This window comes from Amblyraja radiata, chromosome 29 (assembly GCF_010909765.2).
Source record: "Amblyraja radiata isolate CabotCenter1 chromosome 29, sAmbRad1.1.pri, whole genome shotgun sequence".
In the NCBI taxonomy this organism is placed as follows: Eukaryota; Metazoa; Chordata; class Chondrichthyes; order Rajiformes; family Rajidae; genus Amblyraja; species Amblyraja radiata.
The window spans coordinates 20333421-20356739 of record NC_045984.1 but is presented as its reverse complement, the minus strand read 5'-3'; the positions used below and the strand labels follow the sequence as shown (position 1 = coordinate 20356739).

At 40.9% G+C, this 23319-nt stretch overlaps 1 protein-coding gene across 2 annotated transcripts in view; it reads left to right on the top strand.

Annotated features, from left to right (window-relative positions):
* LOC116989442 (A disintegrin and metalloproteinase with thrombospondin motifs 6-like) overlaps window positions 1-20198 on the top strand; it is a 190426-nt gene extending 170228 nt beyond the window's left edge. For both annotated transcript variants that reach the window (XM_033046821.1, XM_033046822.1), the window contains 5 exons: window positions 2974-3103; window positions 4250-4454; window positions 9351-9527; window positions 14317-14473; window positions 15479-20198. In XM_033046821.1, coding sequence (XP_032902712.1) covers window positions 2974-3103; window positions 4250-4454; window positions 9351-9527; window positions 14317-14473; window positions 15479-15588 — 779 coding nt within the window. In that variant the 3' untranslated portion in view covers window positions 15589-20198. The remainder of the gene's footprint in view (window positions 1-2973; window positions 3104-4249; window positions 4455-9350; window positions 9528-14316; window positions 14474-15478) is intronic.
* Window positions 20199-23319: the final 3121 nt, after the last annotated feature.

The following is a 23319-nucleotide window of genomic DNA, read 5'->3' as shown; positions in this document are numbered from 1 at the left end:
GGCAGAGACAGTAGGCTGGGAGAGCTGGGAAGGGGAGGGGAAGGAGGGAGAAAGCAACGACTACCTGAAATTTGAGAAGTCAATGTTCATAACGCTGGGGTGTAAACTGCCCAAGCGGAGTATGAGGTGCTGCTCCTACAATTTGCGGTGGGACTCACTCTTGCCATGGAGGAGGCCCAGGACAGAAAGATCGGATTCGGAATGGGAGGGGGAGTTGAAGTGCTGGGCCACCGGGAGATCAGGTTGGTTTATGCGAACCGAGCGGAGGTGTTGGGCGAAGCGATCGCCAAGCCTGCGCTTGGTCTCACCGATATAGAGCAGTTGACACCTAGAACAGCGGATGCAATAGATGAGGTTGGAGGAGGTGCAGGTGAACCTCTGCCTCACCTGCCACACCTGGAAAGACTGCTTTGGTCCTTGGATCGAGTCTAAGTGGGAAGTAAAGCGACAAGTGTAGCATTTCCTGCGGTTGCAAGGGAAAGTGCCAGGGGAGGGGGTGGTTTGGGTGGGAAGGACAAATTGACCAGGGAGTTACGGAGGGAGCGTTCTCTGCGGAAAACCGAAAGGGGAGGAGATGGGAAGATGTGATCAGTGGTGGGATCCCGTTGGAGGTGGCGAAAATGGCAGAGAATTACCTGTTGTATGGGACGGCTGGTGGGTGGAAGGTGAGGACAAGGGGGAACTCTGTCTTTGTTACGAGTGGGGGGATGGAGAGTGAGAACGGAGCTACGGGATATAGAGGAGACCCTGGTGAGAACCTCATCTATAGTCGAAGAGGGGAACCTCCGTTCCCTAAACAATTTTAATTACATTGGATAATTATTGCCTAAGATTCCAGTTTACCTTGAAAAATATGCTGGGATGGCACAGATGCGGTGGAATAGCCACATCGCATCAAAATTCCGTTGCCAATGAGTGAAGATACCTCAGTCACAAGAGACCAGAGATTGTACAGTTTTATCGGCAGAAATGTACTTCCCTCTTTTGCTCTCCCAAACCCAAGCTCAGGAATTTGACCTGTGGCTGGAGGGGGTGCAGTGAAAAATATATATACGGTCGGGAAGGAGAAGATGCATTTAAAAGAATCACTGCCCATTGGCAGAAATGTTGAAAATTATAAGGAAGATGAGTGAGTCCTATATAATCTATTTAATCCAAGCTTGCATACTGGGGAAGAATGATGGGGAAAATGGCCAACATAGGGTACCTAAAGATGTTAGAGAGGCAATAAATAGATTTATTGTGGTGTTTAGGTTCCACAGCACAGTTAAAATAAATTTCAGAGGTTGTAAACTAACCTGAGGGTTATAAAACTGCTCAGGAAATAGTGTCCTTTGTTGTGCCCATTTGTTAAATAAATGGGAGAGGGCTGTTCGAAATAACAGGAAAGAAAGTTTAAATATAACTCTGGCGAAAGGCAGACAGGAACGGTTGCAGAAATATTGATGAATGATGAATTATTTCAAAAAAGTTGAATCCACATGTAACCATTGTGTTGTGAGAAAATAAAATTGCTGTGCGTGCTGTGAATCTTTGAAACACTATAGTTTTTGTCAGAGTGTTTATCGGTGCCTACTTTTAAGGCCGTCAATAAACCAATTTGTTCGAGAAACTAATCTACAAGATGGTTGTGTCATTACCTATCTGAGCTGGGCCCAAAGTAAAGCCAGATTCAGGGTACAGGTATAACATTAAATTCCCTCCAACACCCTTACTGGAGGACCAGGAGGGAAGGAACTGGCACTCTTGCTCAAGGATTGAGAAGAAAGGAATCTGTGCTATGGTTAGAGATCGGGAGCTATTGTGGCACACTGATTCGAGATTGGGAAGTGGGAAAGCTCTCTGCTTGGGAATTATGAGGCTTGGAGGGAAGTCGATGAGTAAGGCGAAAAAGTACATTGATAAAAATTCTACTTATTTTTGGGCCTCCCATTTTGGAGTGTATTTTCAGAACATATTCTTCCTGGAATACTATAATTTGCACCCCTAGGATAACACGGGTAACCACGGGTAGCGAACCCTCGGCTCAGGAGGGAGGAGTTGAGCGTCTCGGAGTGAGAGGCGTTTGGTCATGGGGTCTGACCCAGGGTATTTAAGGTCGGGTCAAGACCGGTCACGGGGTTAGAGTTGGAAGCAGCACAGCGACATAAATAAACACCATTTCGTTCACATATCTTGGTTTCGCCTCATTCTTGGCTGGACTCCTGGAGTTCCCGCTACACTGGTGACCCCGACGACCAGGAGTGGAATCCTGGACAAAGTTCACACAAAAATGTACAGCACCCAACCCGCTGCTGCCGCCTACGAGGCCGAGCTCAACGCGGTAGCCCTGAAGCTGCCTACCTTTTGGACCTCGCAGCCGGGGGTATGGTTCCATCAGATGGAATCCCAGTTCCACGTCCGCGGCGTAACGGTCAACGAGACCTGGTACCATTACGTGGTAGGGGCTCTCCACCAGGAAACGGCAGGAAACTCACTGAACTCTATCTTTTACTAGATAAATTGCTGACTTGCAAATACATATACATTTTGAAGCACATGACATGAATGGTAGCTTCCAGTAATACATAGGCTATGAAATTCCTGAGTACATTTACTCTCAGGAGTTTGCAGAACCACTTTCCCTCTTCCTCGCCTCCATTGTCTGCCCTCTACTGAATGCTAGACCATCAGATTGTGAAATGCCAGTTTATTTTTAAATCAACATTAATAGTAAAAGAAAAGAAGGCAACAATCACAAAATTAAAGGAATTGCACACAACCAAATATTTGAATTTTGGATGACTCCTTTAATTTTTTTTTAATAATCTTCAAATCAACTGCAAGGCCTTGTTAATAAGATTTTGTAGAACTTAAGGACCATTTGGGTTAGGGTGGGCCCTGGGCCTAATGTGGTTTTTAAAATGTGATATCCAGTAGTGATAGAGTACCATTCAAGTTTACTGATCACTAAATGTTATCATTTCTGAATAGGTGTACACGAACAGCCCGTTGTGTGCAAGAAACTGGATGATAATTCTGTTGTTTCTACTCATCACTGTAACAGTGAAAACAAGCTTCCAGAAAAACAACGTGCTTGCAACACAGAACCATGTACATCAGTGTAAGTACACTGGGAATACATAACACAAAGCAACTCTTGAAGCAACATGTTAGCAGCTGTATGACAATGCCACACTAATACATACGTTGGAACTGGCAACTTCGAGACATAAAGTAATTCAGTGTAATGTTGGGTCTCCTTCCAAGAACATGAAAAAGTAGTAAACAGGATTTATTTTTCAAAATTACATTTCCTCTAACTATTTCAGCCATGATAAAGAATCCCTTTATGCAATGAATTGTTAGAACTGAAATCCATGGTATGAATGGGCAGTGAATGAAGGGGCTACCAAGCAGCAGATTCAATAATAGCATTCAAAGATATTAGGATTAGTATCCGATTGAGAAAAAAAGAATTGCTGGGCTATTGTGAATGAGTTGAACAGTTCTGGTCAAGAGTTAGCAGTGGTGCGGTGGACTGCAATGCATTTTATTCTATAGCAATATCCGATTCTGTGACACAAATCATTGGAGCATGTTTATTCTTGGTGCATAATCAAGGACCAGTCTCACCCGGTCTCACCCGGTCTCACCCTCTTTTCCCCTCTCCCATTAGGCAAAATGTACAGAAGTTTTTTAAAAAAACATACCTCCAGATTCAGGGACAGTTTCTTCCCTGTTTTCAGGTAACTTAACTGAAAGGTACTGAACTCTGCTAGAGTACAGTTCTGACCTCCCATCTACCACATTGGAGACGTTCAAGCGATAATCGGGTTTTATCGTGCACCAAATGGTGTATCCTTTATCTCTGCACTGTGTCTTTTCTTTGACTGGATAGCACAAAAAAAAACTTTTCACTATCTCGGTACACGTGACAATAAACTAAACTAAACTTCTGAGCCAGATAATGTGTATGTCAAACATTTGAATAAAAAGCTTTTATTTGTGTGAAAGAAAAATATGCAAAAATGATGTGAATACTCAGCTGTTCAGGTCTACAATTAGAGTAACAAAGTTCACATATCAAGCCTTTCATCAGAATTGATATGTTCCAGTGAAAGGTAATCAACCTGAAACAACAAGTCTGTTTCTCTGCCCACAGATCCTGAAGATTACAGTGTTTTCAATTTTTATTTCTGTTAATCTTTATCAATATAAATTAATCTATACATCAATAAAAAATAATTGGTATTTTACACTTTTCCAGGTGGATTATAGGTGACTGGTCTGAGTGCAGTAGGTCCTGTAATGGTGGACTTCGTACTCGAGATGTGGTGTGTGTCCAAAAGGTCACTGCCTCTGAGGAAAAAGTACTGGATGATAGTTATTGTACAAAAGTCCGCCCCATAATAAAGGAAAGTTGCAATAACCATACCTGTCCACCAGAATGGGTTCCTCTCGATTGGTCTGAGGTAATGTGTTTTCTAATTTTATTTATTCTAATTAGATGTAAAGTATCTTAATAAATCTTTTTATCAATGAAGTTAATGAAATGCTAGGGTGCAACACAATCATGTTTTAATTGAGAATAAGAAGAGGTTTTTTTTAATAAAGTTCTAAATAGCAGAAGCAATTGAACTGTGATGCAATCTTGATATGAAATATTAGGGTGCACTGATTGACCAAATGGTGCCAGCACAACAACCTGGCTCTCAACATCAGTAAAACCAAGGAACTGATTGTGGACTTAGGAAGGGGAAGGATGAGGACCCACAATCCTGTTTATATCATGGTGGAGAGGGTCAAAAACTTCAAATTCCTGGGCGTGCATATTTCCGAAGATCTTTCCTGGACCCAGCACACTGATGCAATTATAAGGAAGCCACATCAGCGCCTCTACTTCCTGAGAAGATTACGGAGATTCGGTATGTCAAAAAGGATTCTCTTGAACTTCTACAGGTGCGTAATAGAGACCATACTGACTGATTGCCTTGTGGCCTGGTTTGGTAACTTAAACATCTAGGAGTGGAAAAGACTGCAAAAAGTTGTGACCACTGCCCAGTCCATCACCGGCTCTGACCTCCCCACCATCGAAGGGATCTATCGAAGTCGCGGCCTCAAAAAGGCAGCCAACATCATCAAATACCCACACCATCCTGGCCACACACTCATTTCACCATTGCCATCGGGAAGAAGGTACAGGAGCCTGAAAACTGTAACGTCCAGATTCAGGAACAGCTTCTTCCCTACAGCCATCGGGCTATTAAACAAGGCAACAATTAACCTCAGAACTACAACAGACTTATTATTATTATTGCACTTTATTTGTTTATTTATTGAGTATGTGTGCATGTGTATATATCCACACTAAACTTTTTTTCTCCCTTTATGTACTATGTTTACATATTCTGTTGTGTTGCAGCAAGGAAGAATTTTATTGTCCTATCTGGGACATATGACAATAAAACACTCTTGACTCTTGATAATTTGCGTTATATCCCCAAACCATCATGTTTTCTATCCTGTTCAAAAGGGAACTGCAGATGCTGGAATATCGAAGGTACACAAAATTGCTGGGGAAACTCAGCAGGTGCAGCAGCATCTATGGAGCGAAGGACATCGCCTATTTCCTTCGCTCCATAGATGCTGCTGCACCCGCTGAGTTTCCCCAGCAATTTTGTGTACCTTATGTTTTCTATCCTCATTGCCAGCCCCACAAAAGAATTTTCAGACCATGAGAAACAAGATTCTCTGGTCTGATGATACCAAGATTGAACTCTTTGGTCTGAATGCCAAGCGTCACGTCTGGAGGAAACCAGGCACCGCTCATCACGAAGCATGGTGGTGGCAGCATCATGCTGTGGGGATGTTTTTCAGCGGCAGGAACTGGGAGACTGGTCAGGATCGAGGGAAAGATGAACGAAGCAAAGTACAGAGAGATCCCTGATGAAAACCTGCTCCAGAACATTCTGGACCTCAGACTGGGGCGGAGGTTGACCTTCCAACAGGACAACGACCCTAAGCACACAGCCAAGACAACGCAGGAGTGGCTTTGTGACAAGTCTGTGAATGTCCTTGAGCGGCCCAGCCAGAGCCCGGACTTGAACCCGATCGAACATCTCTGGAGGGACCTGAAAATAGCTGTGCATTGACCCTCCCCATCCAACCTGACAGAGCTTGAGAGGATCTGCAGAGAAGAATGGGTGAAATTACCCAAATATAGGTGTGCCAAGCTTGTAGCATCATACCCAATAAGTCTTGAGGCTGTAATCACTGCCAAAGGTGCCTCAACAGATTACTGAGTAAAGGGTTTGAATGCTTATGTAAATGTGATATTTCAGTTATTTCTTTTTAATTACTTTGCAAATATTTCTAAACACCTGTTTTCGCTTTTTTGTTGTGGGGTATTGTGTGTAGATTGACGATTAAAAAAAATGAATGTAATCCATTTTAAAATAAGGCTGTCATGTAACAAGATGTGGAAAAAGTGAAGGGGTCTGAATACTTTCTGAACGCACTGTATTTCTCAATTGAATTAAATCAGAGCTGTCTTATATATTATCTGCTGACTTTGTTTTATTTTTACCACTTCGACCAAATTTAAGAATTAGTCGAGTATAAATTTGACCACTTTAAGATTCTGAAACCTGACATTTATGTGCATTATATACTGCATCTGCAATTAAAAAGTGACTATTATCTCTCTAACTCACACTTGCAATATTGCTGATCATTTTTTTGCCTGAAATAATACTGCAGTTTTCAACAAAGCAGCATTAACTGTAACAGCATGTAGATTTTACACGGCCCTGAAATGAAAGCATGACAGAAGGATCAGTCTTTAAAACAACTTAAGCCAAGTGATTGAGCCAATGCAGTTAAACGAGCTGCACTTTTTCACTTAAAATTAGAGTATATCTTTACTGAGACTCGCTTAATTCAGAGCTCATGACCCAATTATGCAATATATCAGAATTGAGAAAATAGGTAAGAATAGGTAATTCCAGATGATATATACAACAGATGTGTACAACCACCTGGAAAATAAATATCGGCACTACATTTTTTTCAGCATAAAACACAGTAATTGACACATCACTCTGAAATATGCCATCACCCAGGGTTCTGAGTACAGCTGAAATGCAGCCAAGGCCCAAGGCATTTAGTCAAAATGAGTTTCACAGGGAATCCAACAAGCAAAGCAATGGGCTACACCCATCCAGCACACCCATCCAGCGCACCTATGAATTGAAATCCTTACACCTATATACCTTGCGTGTTCACAATGGAAGCAAAATATCTGAGCATATCATTGGTATGTCGGATACAGCATAGTCCACCACACAATTCAGTCTCCCCTGAACTCATGTATAGTATGATTTGACTGGATAGCACTCAATGTTTTTAACTGTATTTCGGTAGACGTGACAATAATAAACCAATACTAGGTAAGAAGGAAGGGAAATTATAAATAGCTAGAAGATGGATCAATAGAATTGGCAGAATCCTTTAAATGTCTATATAAAATATAAGAACAACCAAAAAAAGTGCAAGATTATTAAAGTGAAATTCTTTTGGCAATGGTAGTTTACCAGAAGTCAACAGCTCCCTAAAAATGGCAACATAAGTAGATAGGGTGATGAAGTAGACACATGACATGCTTACCTTCATCGATCGGGTATTGCCAATAAAAGTCAGGGGGAAAAGTCATCCTGCAGCTTTAGGCAGCATGGTAGTGCAGCAGTAGAGTTGCTGCCTTACAGCGGCAGAGATCCGGGTTCAATCCTGACGACGGGTGCTGAATGTACAGAGATTGTACGTTCCCGTGACCGCGTGGGTTTTCTTCAGATGCTCTCGTTTCCTCCCACATTCCAAAGATGTACATGTTTGTAGGTTAATCAGCTTCAGTAAAATTCTAAATTGTCCCCAGTGTGTAGGATAGTGCTAGTGTACGGGGATCGCTGGTCTGTGCGGAATCGGTGGGCCGAAGGGCCTGTTTCCACGCTGTATCTCTAAACTAAAAACTAAAGCAGCGTAAAACTGGTTATGCCACATCTGGTGTATTCAAAGCAATTATAGTTGCTACAGGAAACGTGGAGGATTTAGAGAGGGTGCAGAAATGGTTCACCAGGATGTTGCCCGGATTAGAGAATATATGCTCCAAGGAGAGGTCGGTCTTATCTAGATCATTTTCACTGGAGCGTCAGAGACTGAGACTGATTGAAGTATATAAAATTATGATGGAGTATAGATAGGATAGGTAGTCAGAGTCTTTTTTCCCAGGGTAGAAATGTCAAATACTAGAGGACACAGCTTTAAATTGTGCTGGAGGAAATTTAGAGAAAATTTACATCAAGGTTTTAACACAAAGGGAGATAGGTGTCTGGAATGTGCTGCCAGGGATAGTGGTGGAAGCAGATATGATGGCAACATTTAATTGGCATTTGGACAGACACGTGGACAGCGAGAGGAGGGAGCCAGCACCACGTGCAGGCAGATGTGCAATTTAAATTGGTATTTTGGTCAATGTACATATCGTGGCCTGTTTCAATGCTGTACTGTTCTATGTTCCAAGTTTTATGTTCTAAATAAATATTAAATTATGTTGTAACGGGGAATACAGGCATTCTAGAGGAAAAGTCACTTAATTTATTGTGAATTGCACAATTTCAAAATCTTGTTGATATATATTCTAATCTGTTGAAAAAAATCAGGCAGGTATTATCAAAGACATCAGCCACAAATTATTGAGCCTTTCCTCTTCTGCAAAATCTCAGTTACCGGCATACTTGATAATTCTAGTGCACTCCTGCTTAGCTACTGATCATCCATAAGCTGGAACTCATCAAACCATCTGCCAATCAAAAAATTCCACTCACCTGTGTCCACCTCTTACCTGCCACACTTTCGTCCACTCTCCTCTCTTTATCCACCCCCTGCCCCCCTACAATGTCTGAAGAAGGGTCTCGACCTGAAACATCACCTATTCCTTTTCTCCAGAGGTGTTGCCTGACCCGCTGAGTTACTCCAACACTTTATGTCCCAAAGAATATAGCAGATTTAATGGATTTCTTCTTTATTTGACAGTATTAATGACAATCTATAATAGGCAGGCACTGCAGCCAAGCCCCTTCTTTGCCTGCTGAAGCAGTTGTTCAGTTGTTCTATACCTGACATAAAACTTTGTCCAGATCAATTCCACTTTCCCAAAACTTGGGACAAATCTAGAAAGTTCTGCCTCAAAAGCCTTGCAGAGAAATAAAGAGACATTGTTTTCTCTTGACAGTAGCATCCAATGTATACAATGAAAATATGGTAAAATGTTCACTATGTTTAAAACATTTACAATCTTTTCTCTTTTTTAACAGTGTACACCAAGTTGTGGAATAGGTTTCCGGCACCGTATTGTACTTTGCAAGAGCAGTGATTATTCTGTGACATATCCAGCTTCACGTTGCCCTGTGAACTCCAAACCTCCCATCCGAATGCGATGTACTTTACAGCGATGTCCACCACCTCGTTGGGTAGCAGGAGAATGGAGCCCGGTAATGAGCAGTGATGCATATTTGTTGTTTCACTCAGAGTAGTGCGATTGGACTGGTTACAAATTCAGATTTGAGTCGACTGAAGATATGAGGCCCCATACAGTAACAGTTTTCATAGAAGTTTGGGTTCAAGTTTAAAGTTAGTTGAAAAATGTTGTAAAAAAAATTTCAATATTCAATGGCTAAAATATCAATTTAAAAATAGTGATAAATGCTTGCAAGAGCCCATCAAGTAAGTCATTAGAGCCAAAAAGTATTAAGATTATTCCAGTTATTTGGGTGCTGTCATTGGAAATGCTACTTTAAAAATTGGAAATATTTTTATATCTCTTAGTATTCTTAATTTTTTATTCCTTTTTTATGCAATTCTGAAGGTCACTTTACAGCTTATATAAAATATTTATTTTGGCAGTCATGATGGATTTTTCTTCAATGTGATTGCCTGAACATTGATTTGATGTCATAGTAAATGCTGTGTTGTTTTTCTCAGTTTTAAATAACAATGCAGGAAAGAGCTAAATATGTGTGCAAGTTGAAAATGATACTTGATAGAATATCATCAATTTAGATTGTAAACAATTCTTCAAGATGCCGTTCTTTCCCAAAAACTCTGGTTAATTGAGAATTTAAGTATGAAAACTGCTCCCCCACTAAGTTGTATTCTCCAATTATTTTATTAATCAATTATTTGGCTCCCTGTTTTATGTACTTGAACTTCAATATGCAATATGAGAATACAGGTTGCCTTAGTGATTCCTGGTTTCAGGAATGTGCAATGCTTCCTCAGTTTACCTAAGTTTAATTCATAAAGCCTGCATTTGATACACTGATTCTCAGTTCAAAGGTGTGAGGCCATTTTAGCTCAATACTTCAGGAGAGCAAAACTATCAAAACACAACAATAATGTTGTGGTGACGAAGGATATTGTAAGCTAATGAAGTAGATTGATTACAGTAGAGGTGATGAAGAAGATTGAGGAATGTAGAGGCACAAAGGAGATGGATGAAGGTAGGGTGGTGGATGTTGTATACATGGATTTTAGTAAGACTCTCGATAAGGTCACTCATGTTAGGCTGATCCAGAAGATTAAGATGCACGGGATTAACGGTGACTTGGTTGAATGGATTCAGAACAGGTTTGTTCATAGAAGACAGGATTGTGGTGTGAGGAAGGCTGTCAAATGATACAGCGGGTTATAGATCAGTTGCAGAAATGGGCGGAGAAATGGCAGATGGAGTTTAACCCGAGCAAGTGTGAGTTACTGCACTTTGGGAGGTTGAATGTAGGGGGCGAGTAAATGGCAAGACCATGGTGTTAATGGCAAGACCCTTAACAGCATTGATGTGCAGAAATATCTTGGCGTCCAAGTTCATAGCTCATTGAAGGTGGCAGCATGTAACTAGGGCGGTAAAGAAGGCGTATGGTATGCTTGCCTGCATTGCTTGGGGAATTGAATATAAGAGTCAGGAAGTCATGATGCAGCTCTATAAAGCTTTGGTTAGGCCACATTTGTAGGATGCATGCTCAGGGCCGGCCTGGTGGGCAACACACTCTATCCCCTCAGCAGCGACCCTATTAGGTGAAATTCCTCACCGACAACAACACGGCCCCGCGGTTAACTCTCAATACTGTCACCAGCACCAATGATAATAATAATGGTTGGGATTTATATAGCGCCTTTCTAATACTCAAGGCGCTTTACATCGCATTATTCATTCGCTCCTCAGTCACACTCGGTGGTGGTAAGCTACTTCTGTAGCCACAGCTGCCCTGGGGCAGACTGACGGAAGCGTGGCTGCCAATCTGCGCCTACGGCCCCTCCGACCACCACCAATCTCTCACACACATTCACACACATTCACACACAGGCAAAGGTGGGTGAAGCGTCTTGCCCAAGGACACAACGACAGTATGCACTCCAAGCGGGATTCAAACCGGCTACCTTCCGGTTATCAGCCGAACACTTAGCCCATTGCGTCATCTGTCGTCCCAATGATGGTAATCGGGGGGGGTACACAGGGGGACGGCGTTCACCTACTTTTCAGTTTCCAGCTCGGGTTTAATGAGTACTGCAGAAAGATTGGAGTTCTTTATCACTTGATTCAACTGAGCCGAAAACGATTTGTTAACTGCCACTGTTAGCATCGATCTGCATTCCTCAGTCAATATAATTGTGTTTTGACCAAGTATTAATGACGCCGCTGTAGCGGCACCTGCTGGTGCCGATAGGTAGTCGAACCCTGCGGTCGGTTACCTTGATCATGTGACTGTGGGAGGGGTTTTGTTTTTGCGCGTTTTCTGGGCTAGCTCCATTCATTACTTCGACCACCGTTGTGGTAATATCGTTTGTATTAGCTGTCGTTTGATCCTTGTTGTTTTCACTGCTTTGTTAATAAAGCTCGTTTGTAAAAATGACTGCCGTCTCGACTCGCTAAACCGCGTTCCTTTGAATAAAATTCAGGGCAGAATTTCTTAAAATTTCCTGTCATTAAGGGCTCCGGACCACGAGCACGGGCTTCTTCTGTGCAGGTACAGTCATTCACCCACGTTATTTTAAGAAGGAACTGCAAATGCTGAAACAATCAAAGGTGGACAAAAATGCTGGAGAAACTCAGCAGGTGAGGCAGCACTGAGTTTCGCCAGCATTTTTGTCCACCCACGTTATTTAGTAATTTGTGCCCGTCATTTAGGGATGTTATATGAATTTTAAATAAATAAGTTTATGCATGTTGTTTTCTCTATCTCCTTCAAGGTTAGTTCTTCTGTTTGCCTTTATTTGCTTCAGTTTTATTTTGTGTTATTTATCACATTGTGGTTGTGGCTTTTGAACGATTTAAACGTATCGGATTTTTAAAATTCAAATACATTCATAGTTGCCCGAGCGCCAAATCCCTTCAGCTGTACCCGCAACTGAAGCTACGGGGGGATTAGTAGACCTTGGAGAGGCATTGAAACTTTGTTTTTATGTAGAGGGGTAATGGAGAAGGGCTCCGGACCGCGAGCTCACTGACTGAATGATACAGACGTCCTGACTGAAAATCACACCCTTCCGATCAATTATTTTAGGATAAGCCTTTCTAGAGAACATGCTACTTTTTGCTTTGCCCATTTCCAAAATATAGAATTTTGAAAAACGTCGCCATAGATAGACACAAAATGCTGGAAAACTCAGTGGGTAAGGCAACATCTCTGGAGAGAAGGAATAGGTGATGTTTTGGGTCGAGATCGTTCTTCGGACCCTCCATAGATCCAGCCTGGCCTGCTGAGTTCTCCAGCACTTTAAGGTTTGCTCTTAAAATAAATCTGTGGTCCGTTGAAGAAACAACACGATAGACCACTCTGGAAGTGCAAGTTTTGCTGCGCACTTCATATTGTCGAACACATCATAATACACCTTGAGTGAATTAATGTGGTTAGATGGTTTTTTTTTAATCTGTTGTCTAGAATTAATCGATAACCAACCTATGTACCTTATATCAGATTTAAATCTGAATTCCGAATTTTTTTGTTTTCATATTTGTCAATATTTTGTGCCCGATTATTTGGCGGCCAATCAACCGCTGTCTCTAAGGGGGTAGCGTCCAATCACCGACCAACTTCCCTTAAAATTCCCGTCCAATCAAAAAATTAGTCTCCCTTCCAATCAGCCGCTGTCTGCAAGGACATTGTGTCCAATCACATAATGTAGTTTAATGGTAATTAACAGCTACGGTAAAGGTTGGAAGCCAGCGGAGGTACTGACAGTCAGACGAGAGCAGGAGAGATTAAGACAATGTATAATCCATAGCACCTTAGTGTACAATTTCATAATATATACTATATAACAGGGCTGACAGACCTTGGCTGGGAACCTGGGGCTCACCAAAATTGTTCCCAATTGGGCCCACACCTCCTAAGGCCGGCCCTATGTATGCTTTCTGGTTGCCCCATCACAGGAAGAGTGTGGAGACTCTGGAGAGGGTGCAAAGGTTTACCAGAATGCTGCCTGGATTACAGGGCATTATTTGTAAGGAGAGGTTGAACAGACTTAGATTGTTAAGGATTAACTTGACATCATGTTCAGCACAAACATTGTGGTCCGAAGGGCCTATTCCTATTCTATGTTCTAAGATTATGTTTTTAAATTTAAAACAATGCCAATAATAAGATAAGCCTGTTCCCACATTTTTCTGGCTGCACGATTTGTCCACAAACTCCTCACAGTATTATTGGCTCAAGCTCGCTCAGCTAATGACACATTTACCTCTCTATACAAGGTTGTTAAAGCCTTCTGTCAAAGCTGGCATTAGATTTAACATAAAACTAAAAACTGACCTGCAGAAATATAAAATATTAAATTGTCATCAAAGATGTCAAAAGTTTTGAATGATTAAAAATATATATTTTTAAATAATCAGAACATATCCAGAAACTCCAAGATACAAGATCAGACCAGACTGACATAACAGTATAATTTTGGGGTCCTACTTTTTTTGAGTTTCACTTTTTGGGATGAATTATAAAACTAAGATCCTTTCGGCACACTTTTTTTAAATTTTTTAATAGAGGTAGTTTCCCTAATATCTCGTATGATATTCAACTGTTAATAAACGTCACCACTAACATAAAATGGCCACTCATCTTCTTTGCTGCACTCTGGATTACTTCATGTGGACTACATAATGTAACAACAAAGTGGACATTTCCTAATGGCCTACAGTACATCCAGAAGTATGACACTATTGAACAATTGTATTTTTTCTTCCAACTTGCTTGGGATAACATCTGTGACTTTTTTTTCTCTCATCAGTGTTCGATCCAGTGTGGTCTGGGTCAGCAGATGCGGACTGTTCAGTGCTTGTCACACATTGGCCAGCCATCAATGGAATGTCCAGAGTCCTTTAAGCCTGCAGCCATGCAACAGTGTGAAAGCAGATGTGAAGCTCTTCCAACTGAGAATCCAGAAGGTAAAACTCCATCTTTTTAGTTCTGTTTCATGGTTCTGTATCTATTCTTACAATGATTATACTAGAAAATCGATATTAAATGTTTTGTGGAAGGCAATGCAGATAGTAAGTAGCTTGCCTGGAATATCAACAGAAAATATTGGCAATGTACATCAGGTCATGTAACATATGGAAGGAACAGAACTAAGGGGACAGATCAACCTGGAGCGACCTACTCACTAGAATATCTACACTAACCTGGACTGGATGTAGAGGGCTATCTCACCAGTCTTCCACATCCTCAGGTCAAATGCTGTGATCCAAATGATGATTGGGCCACAAGTGCCAAAGTATGGGTATTGGTGAGGACAAAGCTTTCCCTGAACCCTGCCATTAAATGTAATATTAAAGTAAAAACTGACATTCAGAGACATTTTAAAATTAAGAAATTGTCATAATTAATTTAAACAAGTTAAGAATCAACAAAAATGTATTTAAATTTTAATCAAAACACATAACATGATTAAGAATGTCGAAATTAAGTTTTTATTCCCCACCCTGAATTAACAAGGCATAGGGTCTGAGAAGTGGTTCCCAACATAATGCTGGGGATTTCAGCCCCATCATTGAATTCCATAATGCATATATTTAATACATACTTTGATTTAGCCCAGTGTTTCAGATTGTTGATGGGTCATCAGAATGCTAAAACGTGCATTTTAGAAATATAATTTAAGCTAAAGCCCAAGTATAGATCTCATGGAAAATTTGCTGAGATGAATCAATTACTTAGTGGGGCAATGTCTTGTTACATTTGCACTCTATAGCATTTTAGGTTACATTTCATTCCAAATATTCTTCGCTGCTGATGTTTGTCACCTGTTGCATAATGTCAGATTTACATAAATGAACTAGTCACATTCTGTATGAGAAAAATAATCACAATAATATCACTGTTCTGAACATTTTTAGCCAAAGTATGTCTTGAAAAAGTGAAGTCTGATCTGCTTTGTTTTTCTCCCACAGAATGCAAGGATGTGAATAAAGTGGCTTATTGCCCACTGGTGCTAAAATTTAAATTTTGTGTTAGGCCTTACTTCAGGCAAATGTGTTGTAAAACTTGCCAAGGACATTGATCTTCAGGAACCGCTTCAAATGAACAAAGTGTTTTACCAAGCAGTATGGACCAAATTATGAAACTTTGTATTCATTAAAAAGGAGAGGAAAAAAAGTTAACCAGCTAATGATGTGAACCAAGAAACCAAATGCATCATCGTAAGTCTGACCTATAACACTCCTTATAGGTTTGTCGTACAACAGCCAACTGTGACCATGATTTATTTACAGCTAGGTTTATGGACCTAATGTTCCAGTCCTAATGTTGCCTTCAAACAGCATCACTGTGGACTAATGCACAAAGCTACAAACTATGCTATCACCCATTTCCTTTGTGATGTTGTTCGGCTTTTTTTTAAACAATTTCATCGTCTGAACAAGAGCTGATTGCTCAAAAAAAATCGTGCCTCCGTTTTTTGATTGACAACATACCTACCGTATATAATGAGAGTGCTGCATAGCTATTAACTTGTTCACAAAAATAATATTTATCAAATTTTGTAACAGTGTTTCAGTAATGGACTTTGTGAAAGGCATACATGACCTCCATTCTTTATCCATAGTAGTGCTATTTACTACAAAGATTTGCCTAACAGCTACAGCATTATAATCCCTGTGGGCCTTGGGTGCCATCCAGTTGCTTTCTGTGCTCTTTATGTTTTCTAGTGTTTCCACCAATGAATGAAGCTAACTTCAGTGTGGGACTGTTAATCTAGACAGTGGTAATTTTTATTCTGGGTTGCACTACTGAAATAGTCATTAATAAAACATCTAATAGAACTAGCACAATGTAAATCAATATCAATAGACTGAAAAAAAATGACTGTGAAGTCCAAGCTGCTCACAGATGTTTCTGTTTATTAGTTCAAATTGCTATATATTTATGGATTCTTAAATGTTGTTCACAAATTATGGAGTCACTGAATGATTACATCTGGTGTTATACTGACTGGACAGAAAGATTGTCACATGAGCAACTTTGCAACTAACCAGCTGCTGAAGTAGGATCTTATTCATTATTGCCTCTGTTAACATCTCAGAGAAGATTGAGATTAAAATGAAAATAGTTTAAAGTAGAAATAGTGTTTTCCTTAGCAATGATTCTCAAAAGATTGTTATTTGCAAAATTGCACTGCCTATCAATTTTTATACAAATTTCCAACTTCTTTATCATCCTACATTGGATATAATGTGAGACATTTCTAATTGGCTGTGGAGAAGAAGGTCTGCTGTTCCATGTCCACCTCACATACTATCCCAATGAAACATGGTTGACTCATAATTGCCATCAGAAATTGCCCTGTGAGTCAGTTAGTTACATCAAGAATCAGTATCTCAAGATGAATATCGTCATGACAAGGAGTGTAACAGTTCAAAACGATGCCACATTGCCAGCATTCCAGCTTTGGTCGGCAATGAGATTAGTTCATTGGTGATGTGAATGAAGCAACCATCTCTGATGGAGAATTATAACATTCGCAATATATACCAGTAGTCTCGAGTCTTTGTCAAAACAGAATTCAATTCCTGCTGTGCACTATTCAATGCAATCTTCATTACAAAATCCAAGGTTGAAGTCATCAATGGTGTAAAAAATTGTAGACCAGGACAGACCTTCTGCACCTAGTGCCACCTCCGTTTCAAATATAGAGGTATCGGATACTTGCCATTCACAGACGTTTCCAGGTTCTTGATAGTGCAAAGCAGTAGGTGGGCACCAACCCGTCAGTCCACTTTCCACGAAAATCGGCTTGTTCGGCCCCTTTCAGGGCACAACCCCGCCATCTGTTGGGTGATGTAGGCCCAGCATCTTCTGCACTTCTGTATAGGTGACTTGTTTGCATGCCAGATCTGAGCGAACCATATTCACAGTCTGTATAAACTGCTGGACATAGCTTGGTTCCATTAACATTGACTACATTGCAATCTCCAATCAATGACTCTGTAAATATAAGTTCTTTCCCTGTATTTCCACCCTTGTGATATGGGCATCATCGCAACACCAGCTATTTATTTCCTTTCCCTGTTGTCTGTGAGGAAGTAATGGTGGGCTATAGCCCAGTACTGCTGCAGGTGTTTTGCAATGCTCTTGGATGTTCCAGGATGTTCACCAATAAATTATGCCAAAGTCAGGATGGTCCATGTTGAGGAGGGGAAGTTGGAGATGATGCTGTATTCAAGCAGATTCATAATCATGATTGTGGGACAGGGAGATGAGAGGTAAGTTGAGGGTGGATGGTACAGAGTGCAGCGGGGCAGTGGTTAGGTTTGTCAGAGGTGATGGAACTGGGAGGGATAGTGGGGCAGTGGATTCCTCACAGGCCTGGAAGGCCAGTCCAATGATTCATGCTTAATTTCTGCAATATGATGATGCACGTTGCACCAGCTACTGGAGATGATGTGTGTTGATGATGGTGGCTGACCAAATACATAACTGTTCCTCGCATCAAGGATTTTGTATGTTCTTCTGCATCTGGTTTCCCTGTCAAAGGAAGGATATATTCACAATAGAGGCTGCCACAGCGATTCACCAAATTGATTCCTGGGGAGGGGGAGGGGGTATATGCAGTGGTGGTGGTGGTTGTCTTATGATTAAATATAATATGATAATTATGATAAAACTGGGTCTACACTCCCTGGAGTTTTGAAGAGTGGGAGATGCTCAATTAAAACAAAAAACACCCCTACTGGGCTCAGGAGGGTAGACATAGAACTGATGTTTTCCTTAACAGAAGTTTCAAGAACCAAGGAGTCAAAATTTCAATGAAAAGTTAGCTATTCTAGACCAAGATGAAAACAATTTGAAGGGGAGAGGGGAAATATTTGGAATTCTCTGCCCAGAAGGGGTGTGCAGGCTCGGATACTGAGTATATTCAGGTAAGAGCCTGGTAGATTTTTAGATGTTAAAGTAATCAAGGGATGTGGAATTAGTGCTGAAAGTGGCACACACATTAACGATCTTAAGGGGCAGATGCTGCTGTTATTTCTGATGTCATTGTGCAGCTAATTAGACAAATGGAGATTATTTTTGATTGCGTCTTGTGAGTGACGATGTTTTGGTAGTTCAAGAAGTGAGACAAAATACCTGTCCCGTTTCAGCAACCAGAGTATTTATGTGGCTGATGCAGTTGTATTTCTAGTATTCAAGGTGATGGAGAGGTGGCTGTGCTTGCCTCTAATTCCTAATTTTTCTAGGTTCCCATGAATGCGTGCAAAACGTTCTAAGAAATCCTGGCCCCATTGCATGCCGTTTAAATTCAGAACATGACTGATTTTATTCTGGCCTGTCAAGTGATGTATGGGACGAATTTCCTTTGCATCTAATGTTTTCATTATTTGGCCATGATTGAAGTCTTTTCTGAATCCATGTTTCAACCCAAACTGAACCCAAACTTGCTTCTGCAACATGTTATCAATCATTTGAGTCATTTCTCAGTGAAAACATGACAGTGATCATTGCCCCTGCTGACAAGGAGTAACTCTCTGTTCAGTCAGTGGCACAATAACTAATCTGCCTTCTAGGTGTAATTGATTTGTACCTAGTCTTGCTGCACTGGTGAAAGGGACAAATATTATGTAACCCGGTGAGCATGTTTACAATTATATACACTATGGTTTACATACAGTTGATTTCAGTCTTCCACACTCAGAATTGTATCAGCAGTTGCATTCACTGTATGCCAGAATGTCTGATACAACAGAGATTTTATTTTGAGGTGAACTCCTAGGCTGATCTATTTTAATTAGAGTGGGCTTGTATGATTCAATTTGGTAACAAGTTGTAGTTTTACCTGTGTGGAGATGGCAGCTTATCTGTGGTAATTGTGGCTATGGTCAATGGCCTCATCATCCCTGGATGAAGGGAGCAGTATAATATTCAGTTACATCTTCCAGTTGCATCAATGAATGTTGTCTAAGGATGGAAATGTGCTTAGCTACAATGGTTTTCAAGACTGCAAAACCTGCTGACATTCGCTGTGCTTACCAGTGAGCCACTGAACCCCAGGGAATAATATCCCTGAAAACGTTTAAGGGTCATGAAAAATTAGAACAAAAGCCGAAAACAAAAGTTATGCAAATATAGACACAAAAAGCTGGAGTAACTCAACGTGTCAGACAGCATCTCTGGAGAAAAGGTATAAGTGACAGTTCAGGTCAAAACCCGAGTTTTGGCAGGTAAAACACAAAGTTTAACTTTGGTACTAACTTCTACTGCACTCACTTCCCAATATTCCATCTTAATTACTTCTTTCGTTAGAAAGGAAACATGGCAAATGGTTGGTCTTATTAAATTTGCATTTGCAGTCAAAGTCAAAGATTAATTTCTACTCTAGCATCTTTAATTTCTGTAATTCTTTAAATTATAGCATAAATGAAATAACAATAACTACATTTAAAAAGAATAAAAATGCATTAAATTTCACATACAGGATCAGTTTAAACATTGCACAATATGCTTCTCAGACCATAAGAGAGGCTTGTACCACTGTAATAACAAGCCATTGTAACAAACAACATATTCCATTAAATAATGCAGGATAAACTTCAATTACCTCTTGGATTTCTCAGATGTGCTTTGGTCTGTCATTTTCATAATGTTTTAATGAAAAAATGACAGTATTCATACATAGAGCTTACATTCATTATCTTAAATTATGCAAAATAATATTTGACTGGATTACTGTCTCACTTTTATATCTGTCTAGACTATAAATCTCACCGTCAGTTTGAATTATGACGTTGTGCTTTGTTGTATATTGAAAACGTTAAGCTTCACCCATTAAAATTTAGTCCCACAGTGTTAAGTTCCTGCAGGGACTTTATGTTTAAAAACTTCATACTTACCTTTCATTTGCCTATGTTGTTTCTTCAAAGGAGTTTAAATACTAATTTTACAGCTTGCCTGTTACATGTCAACAGCTGTTCTCAAAACATTCTGTGGTTCTAGAAACTAATGTAGTCCACTTGCCTTCTCAATAAGTATCCCAGAGTCATCAGTTGTCTGCCACTAGTGCAGTTGCACAGGTTCATCAGTTCCATCTACTTGAATGGAATCAAGAGGCCTGGGGAGAGTCTCACACCATCTCAATAAACAGCAGAGGTCTGCAGAGTTGTCATAACTCAAAATCACAGTTGAGACTGCATTGTTTCAGGCCACCTGGGAATGTGGGCTAGTTCGGACTACAGGACATTTATACGGCAGGAAACACCTGTGGGGAGTGGCAAGGATCTGGGCCAAACATTGTCCATCTTTACATGTTAATTTACAGGTAGCAAACTCAACTGAGGGAATGTCCAAGGAAGCCTCATTGTTCTGCAAATGTAGGAACAGGTGAGGGAGTCATCTCTCAAAGCAACTCAGTTTAGCAGTTCAGGCATCAAACCACTCCTCAGAAATCTCTAGAAAGCAAGAGAATGCAAGCAGCCTTCAGCTTGCAGAGGTAGCACCTCCATTTATTGGTATATCAATGACACTGTCAAAGAATGAAACAATCCATTCGCAAAGCCTGGCGCTCCCATGGATTACCCTGGCAATCACCTGGGTTGCTTTGTCCACGATAGCAACACAGCAAGGCAAACTAAGATTTGTAAGAGTAGATCTCTGTAAATTGCCTTCAAACAGGAGGACTTGGGAAAAACATGACTGCAAGAAGATCACATTTCCCTCAACAGTGAAATAGATGCAGTTGTACGTCACATTTGAATTCATTGGCGGTGAAGAGGAACCGTTTTTGCGCAAATAGAATGACCGCCAAACTAGAAGATAACAAGATCAGAGTTTTAGTTATGTATAGATAGATATAGACAGATGGATAGACAATGTGATATCATAACAAACAGGAAGAGGTTTTATGAATATAACAGGAAGGAGGCGGTTAAAATAAATGTGAAACCTGCAGAGACGAGGCTGGTGAATTAATAGGAAGAATTGAACTTATGAACAGCAGATATGTTAAATCAAATGTTTGCATCAGTCTTCATTGTGAAGGATACAGCAAATAGTAGTGAAGTACCCAGCCCCTCCCTCAGTGGGGATATACCCCATGGCCCTCAGTGGGAATATACCCCTGGTCCCTCCTGTGTTTATCACTGGCTCCTCCTGTAGCGAGAGTGTACCACCAGTCCCTCCCACAGTGAGAGTGTACTCCCTGCCCCTCCCTATATACCCCTGGTCCTACCCTCAGTAGGCTCCCCTTCCAGAGGGAACTGACGGTGGGAGGGAAGGAGGGTGAAATAAAACGTTCTGAAATATTGGATAGGAACAGGGGACTATTTAACTATTTTTCAGGATCTGAGTGTCATGGAGCATTGCCAGCATTTATTACCCACCTGAACTGCCCTTGGGAAGATGGTGTGAGTCACCTGCAGCTGAATGGCTTACTGAATTTGTGGATATTCCAAGTTCCCAATTAATGACCAAATTTAAATTCCACAGTTCCATAAGTAAGCCACTGTGCCATAACCCTTGGGACATCATGGAGTCAGGACATCGGGGGTGGAAGCTGTGCTGTAGATTATCAGGACATGGTGGATGGGAGCAGAAGGGATTGGAAACTTAAACATTGTTGTCGAAGAGGAATGTCAAAATAGGCAGTGTGGAGATGTGGTCGACAAATTGTTGGTAGTACAGAGAGGTTTGGAATTGAGACCAGAAGGTCGGACAGGGAGAACGGAAGATGCTGGAGGGCATGGGTCTTCTCAGCTCTGTGAGCAAGATCCAAACATCTAAGCAAACCATTGAACTGTAAGTGACATCAGGCGCTTCATGGAGAGGAGATAGAAGAATGTGGGAGCAGTGAACTGCAGAGCAGGCAGACAAGCCCAGCAGGTAAAACTAGGTACATCCTCCACTCCAGAGATAGGAACAAAATAAGATAAGCCAACAAATTTCCATTAGAAACGAGGAACTCCAATGTAGGTTTAAAATAAAACCGTGCTGGAGTAACTCAGCAGGTCAGGCAGCATCTCTGGAGTACATGGATAGATGATGTTTTGGGTTGGGACTCTTGTGATTATCACAGATGGATGACTGATTATGCACAGGAGGATCATATTACCTGAAGTTGTTTTGTGATGTTTGTTATTTCTTGTTTTGTTTTCCTCTTTTTCTATTCTGTGATGTTCCCAGGCTAGTCTGCCAAACACATCTCCTGCTCTACATCCTGCAAATACCACAAGTTTTGTCTGCATTCTTGTGGGCCTGTCCCACTTAGGCGATTTTTTTTGGCAACTGTCATAGTCGTAGCAGATCGCCGAAAAAACGGCAACTTGACATTGGGCCTGTCCCATTTAGGCAATTTTTTTTTTTTAGGCGACTATCAGCGAATATGGCATTAATTCACCAAAGACAACATCGGCGACAACCTACGTCACCTGTCGACCACTGACAACACCCTACGACATTAGATTAGATTAGATTATTTAATGACCACACAGTCAAGCTGGTGGAATTCAGGTTCAGTACAGGATGTTACAAGGTAGGCTGATTCCCATCAAACATAACATAAAACACAACATCATACACAATATACAGTACATGCATGGGGAGGATATGTGCTGTTGTCATAGTGTGTTCAGAATTCGGATTGCGTGTGGGTAAAAACTGTTTTTAAATCGAGATGTTTTGGCGGGCAGTGAGCTGTAGCGCCTTCCTGATGGCAGCAGATGGAAGATGTGGTGAGCTGGGTGGGAGGGATCAGAGATGATTTTCTTCACCCTTGACACGGACCGTTTGTGATGGAGTGATTCTA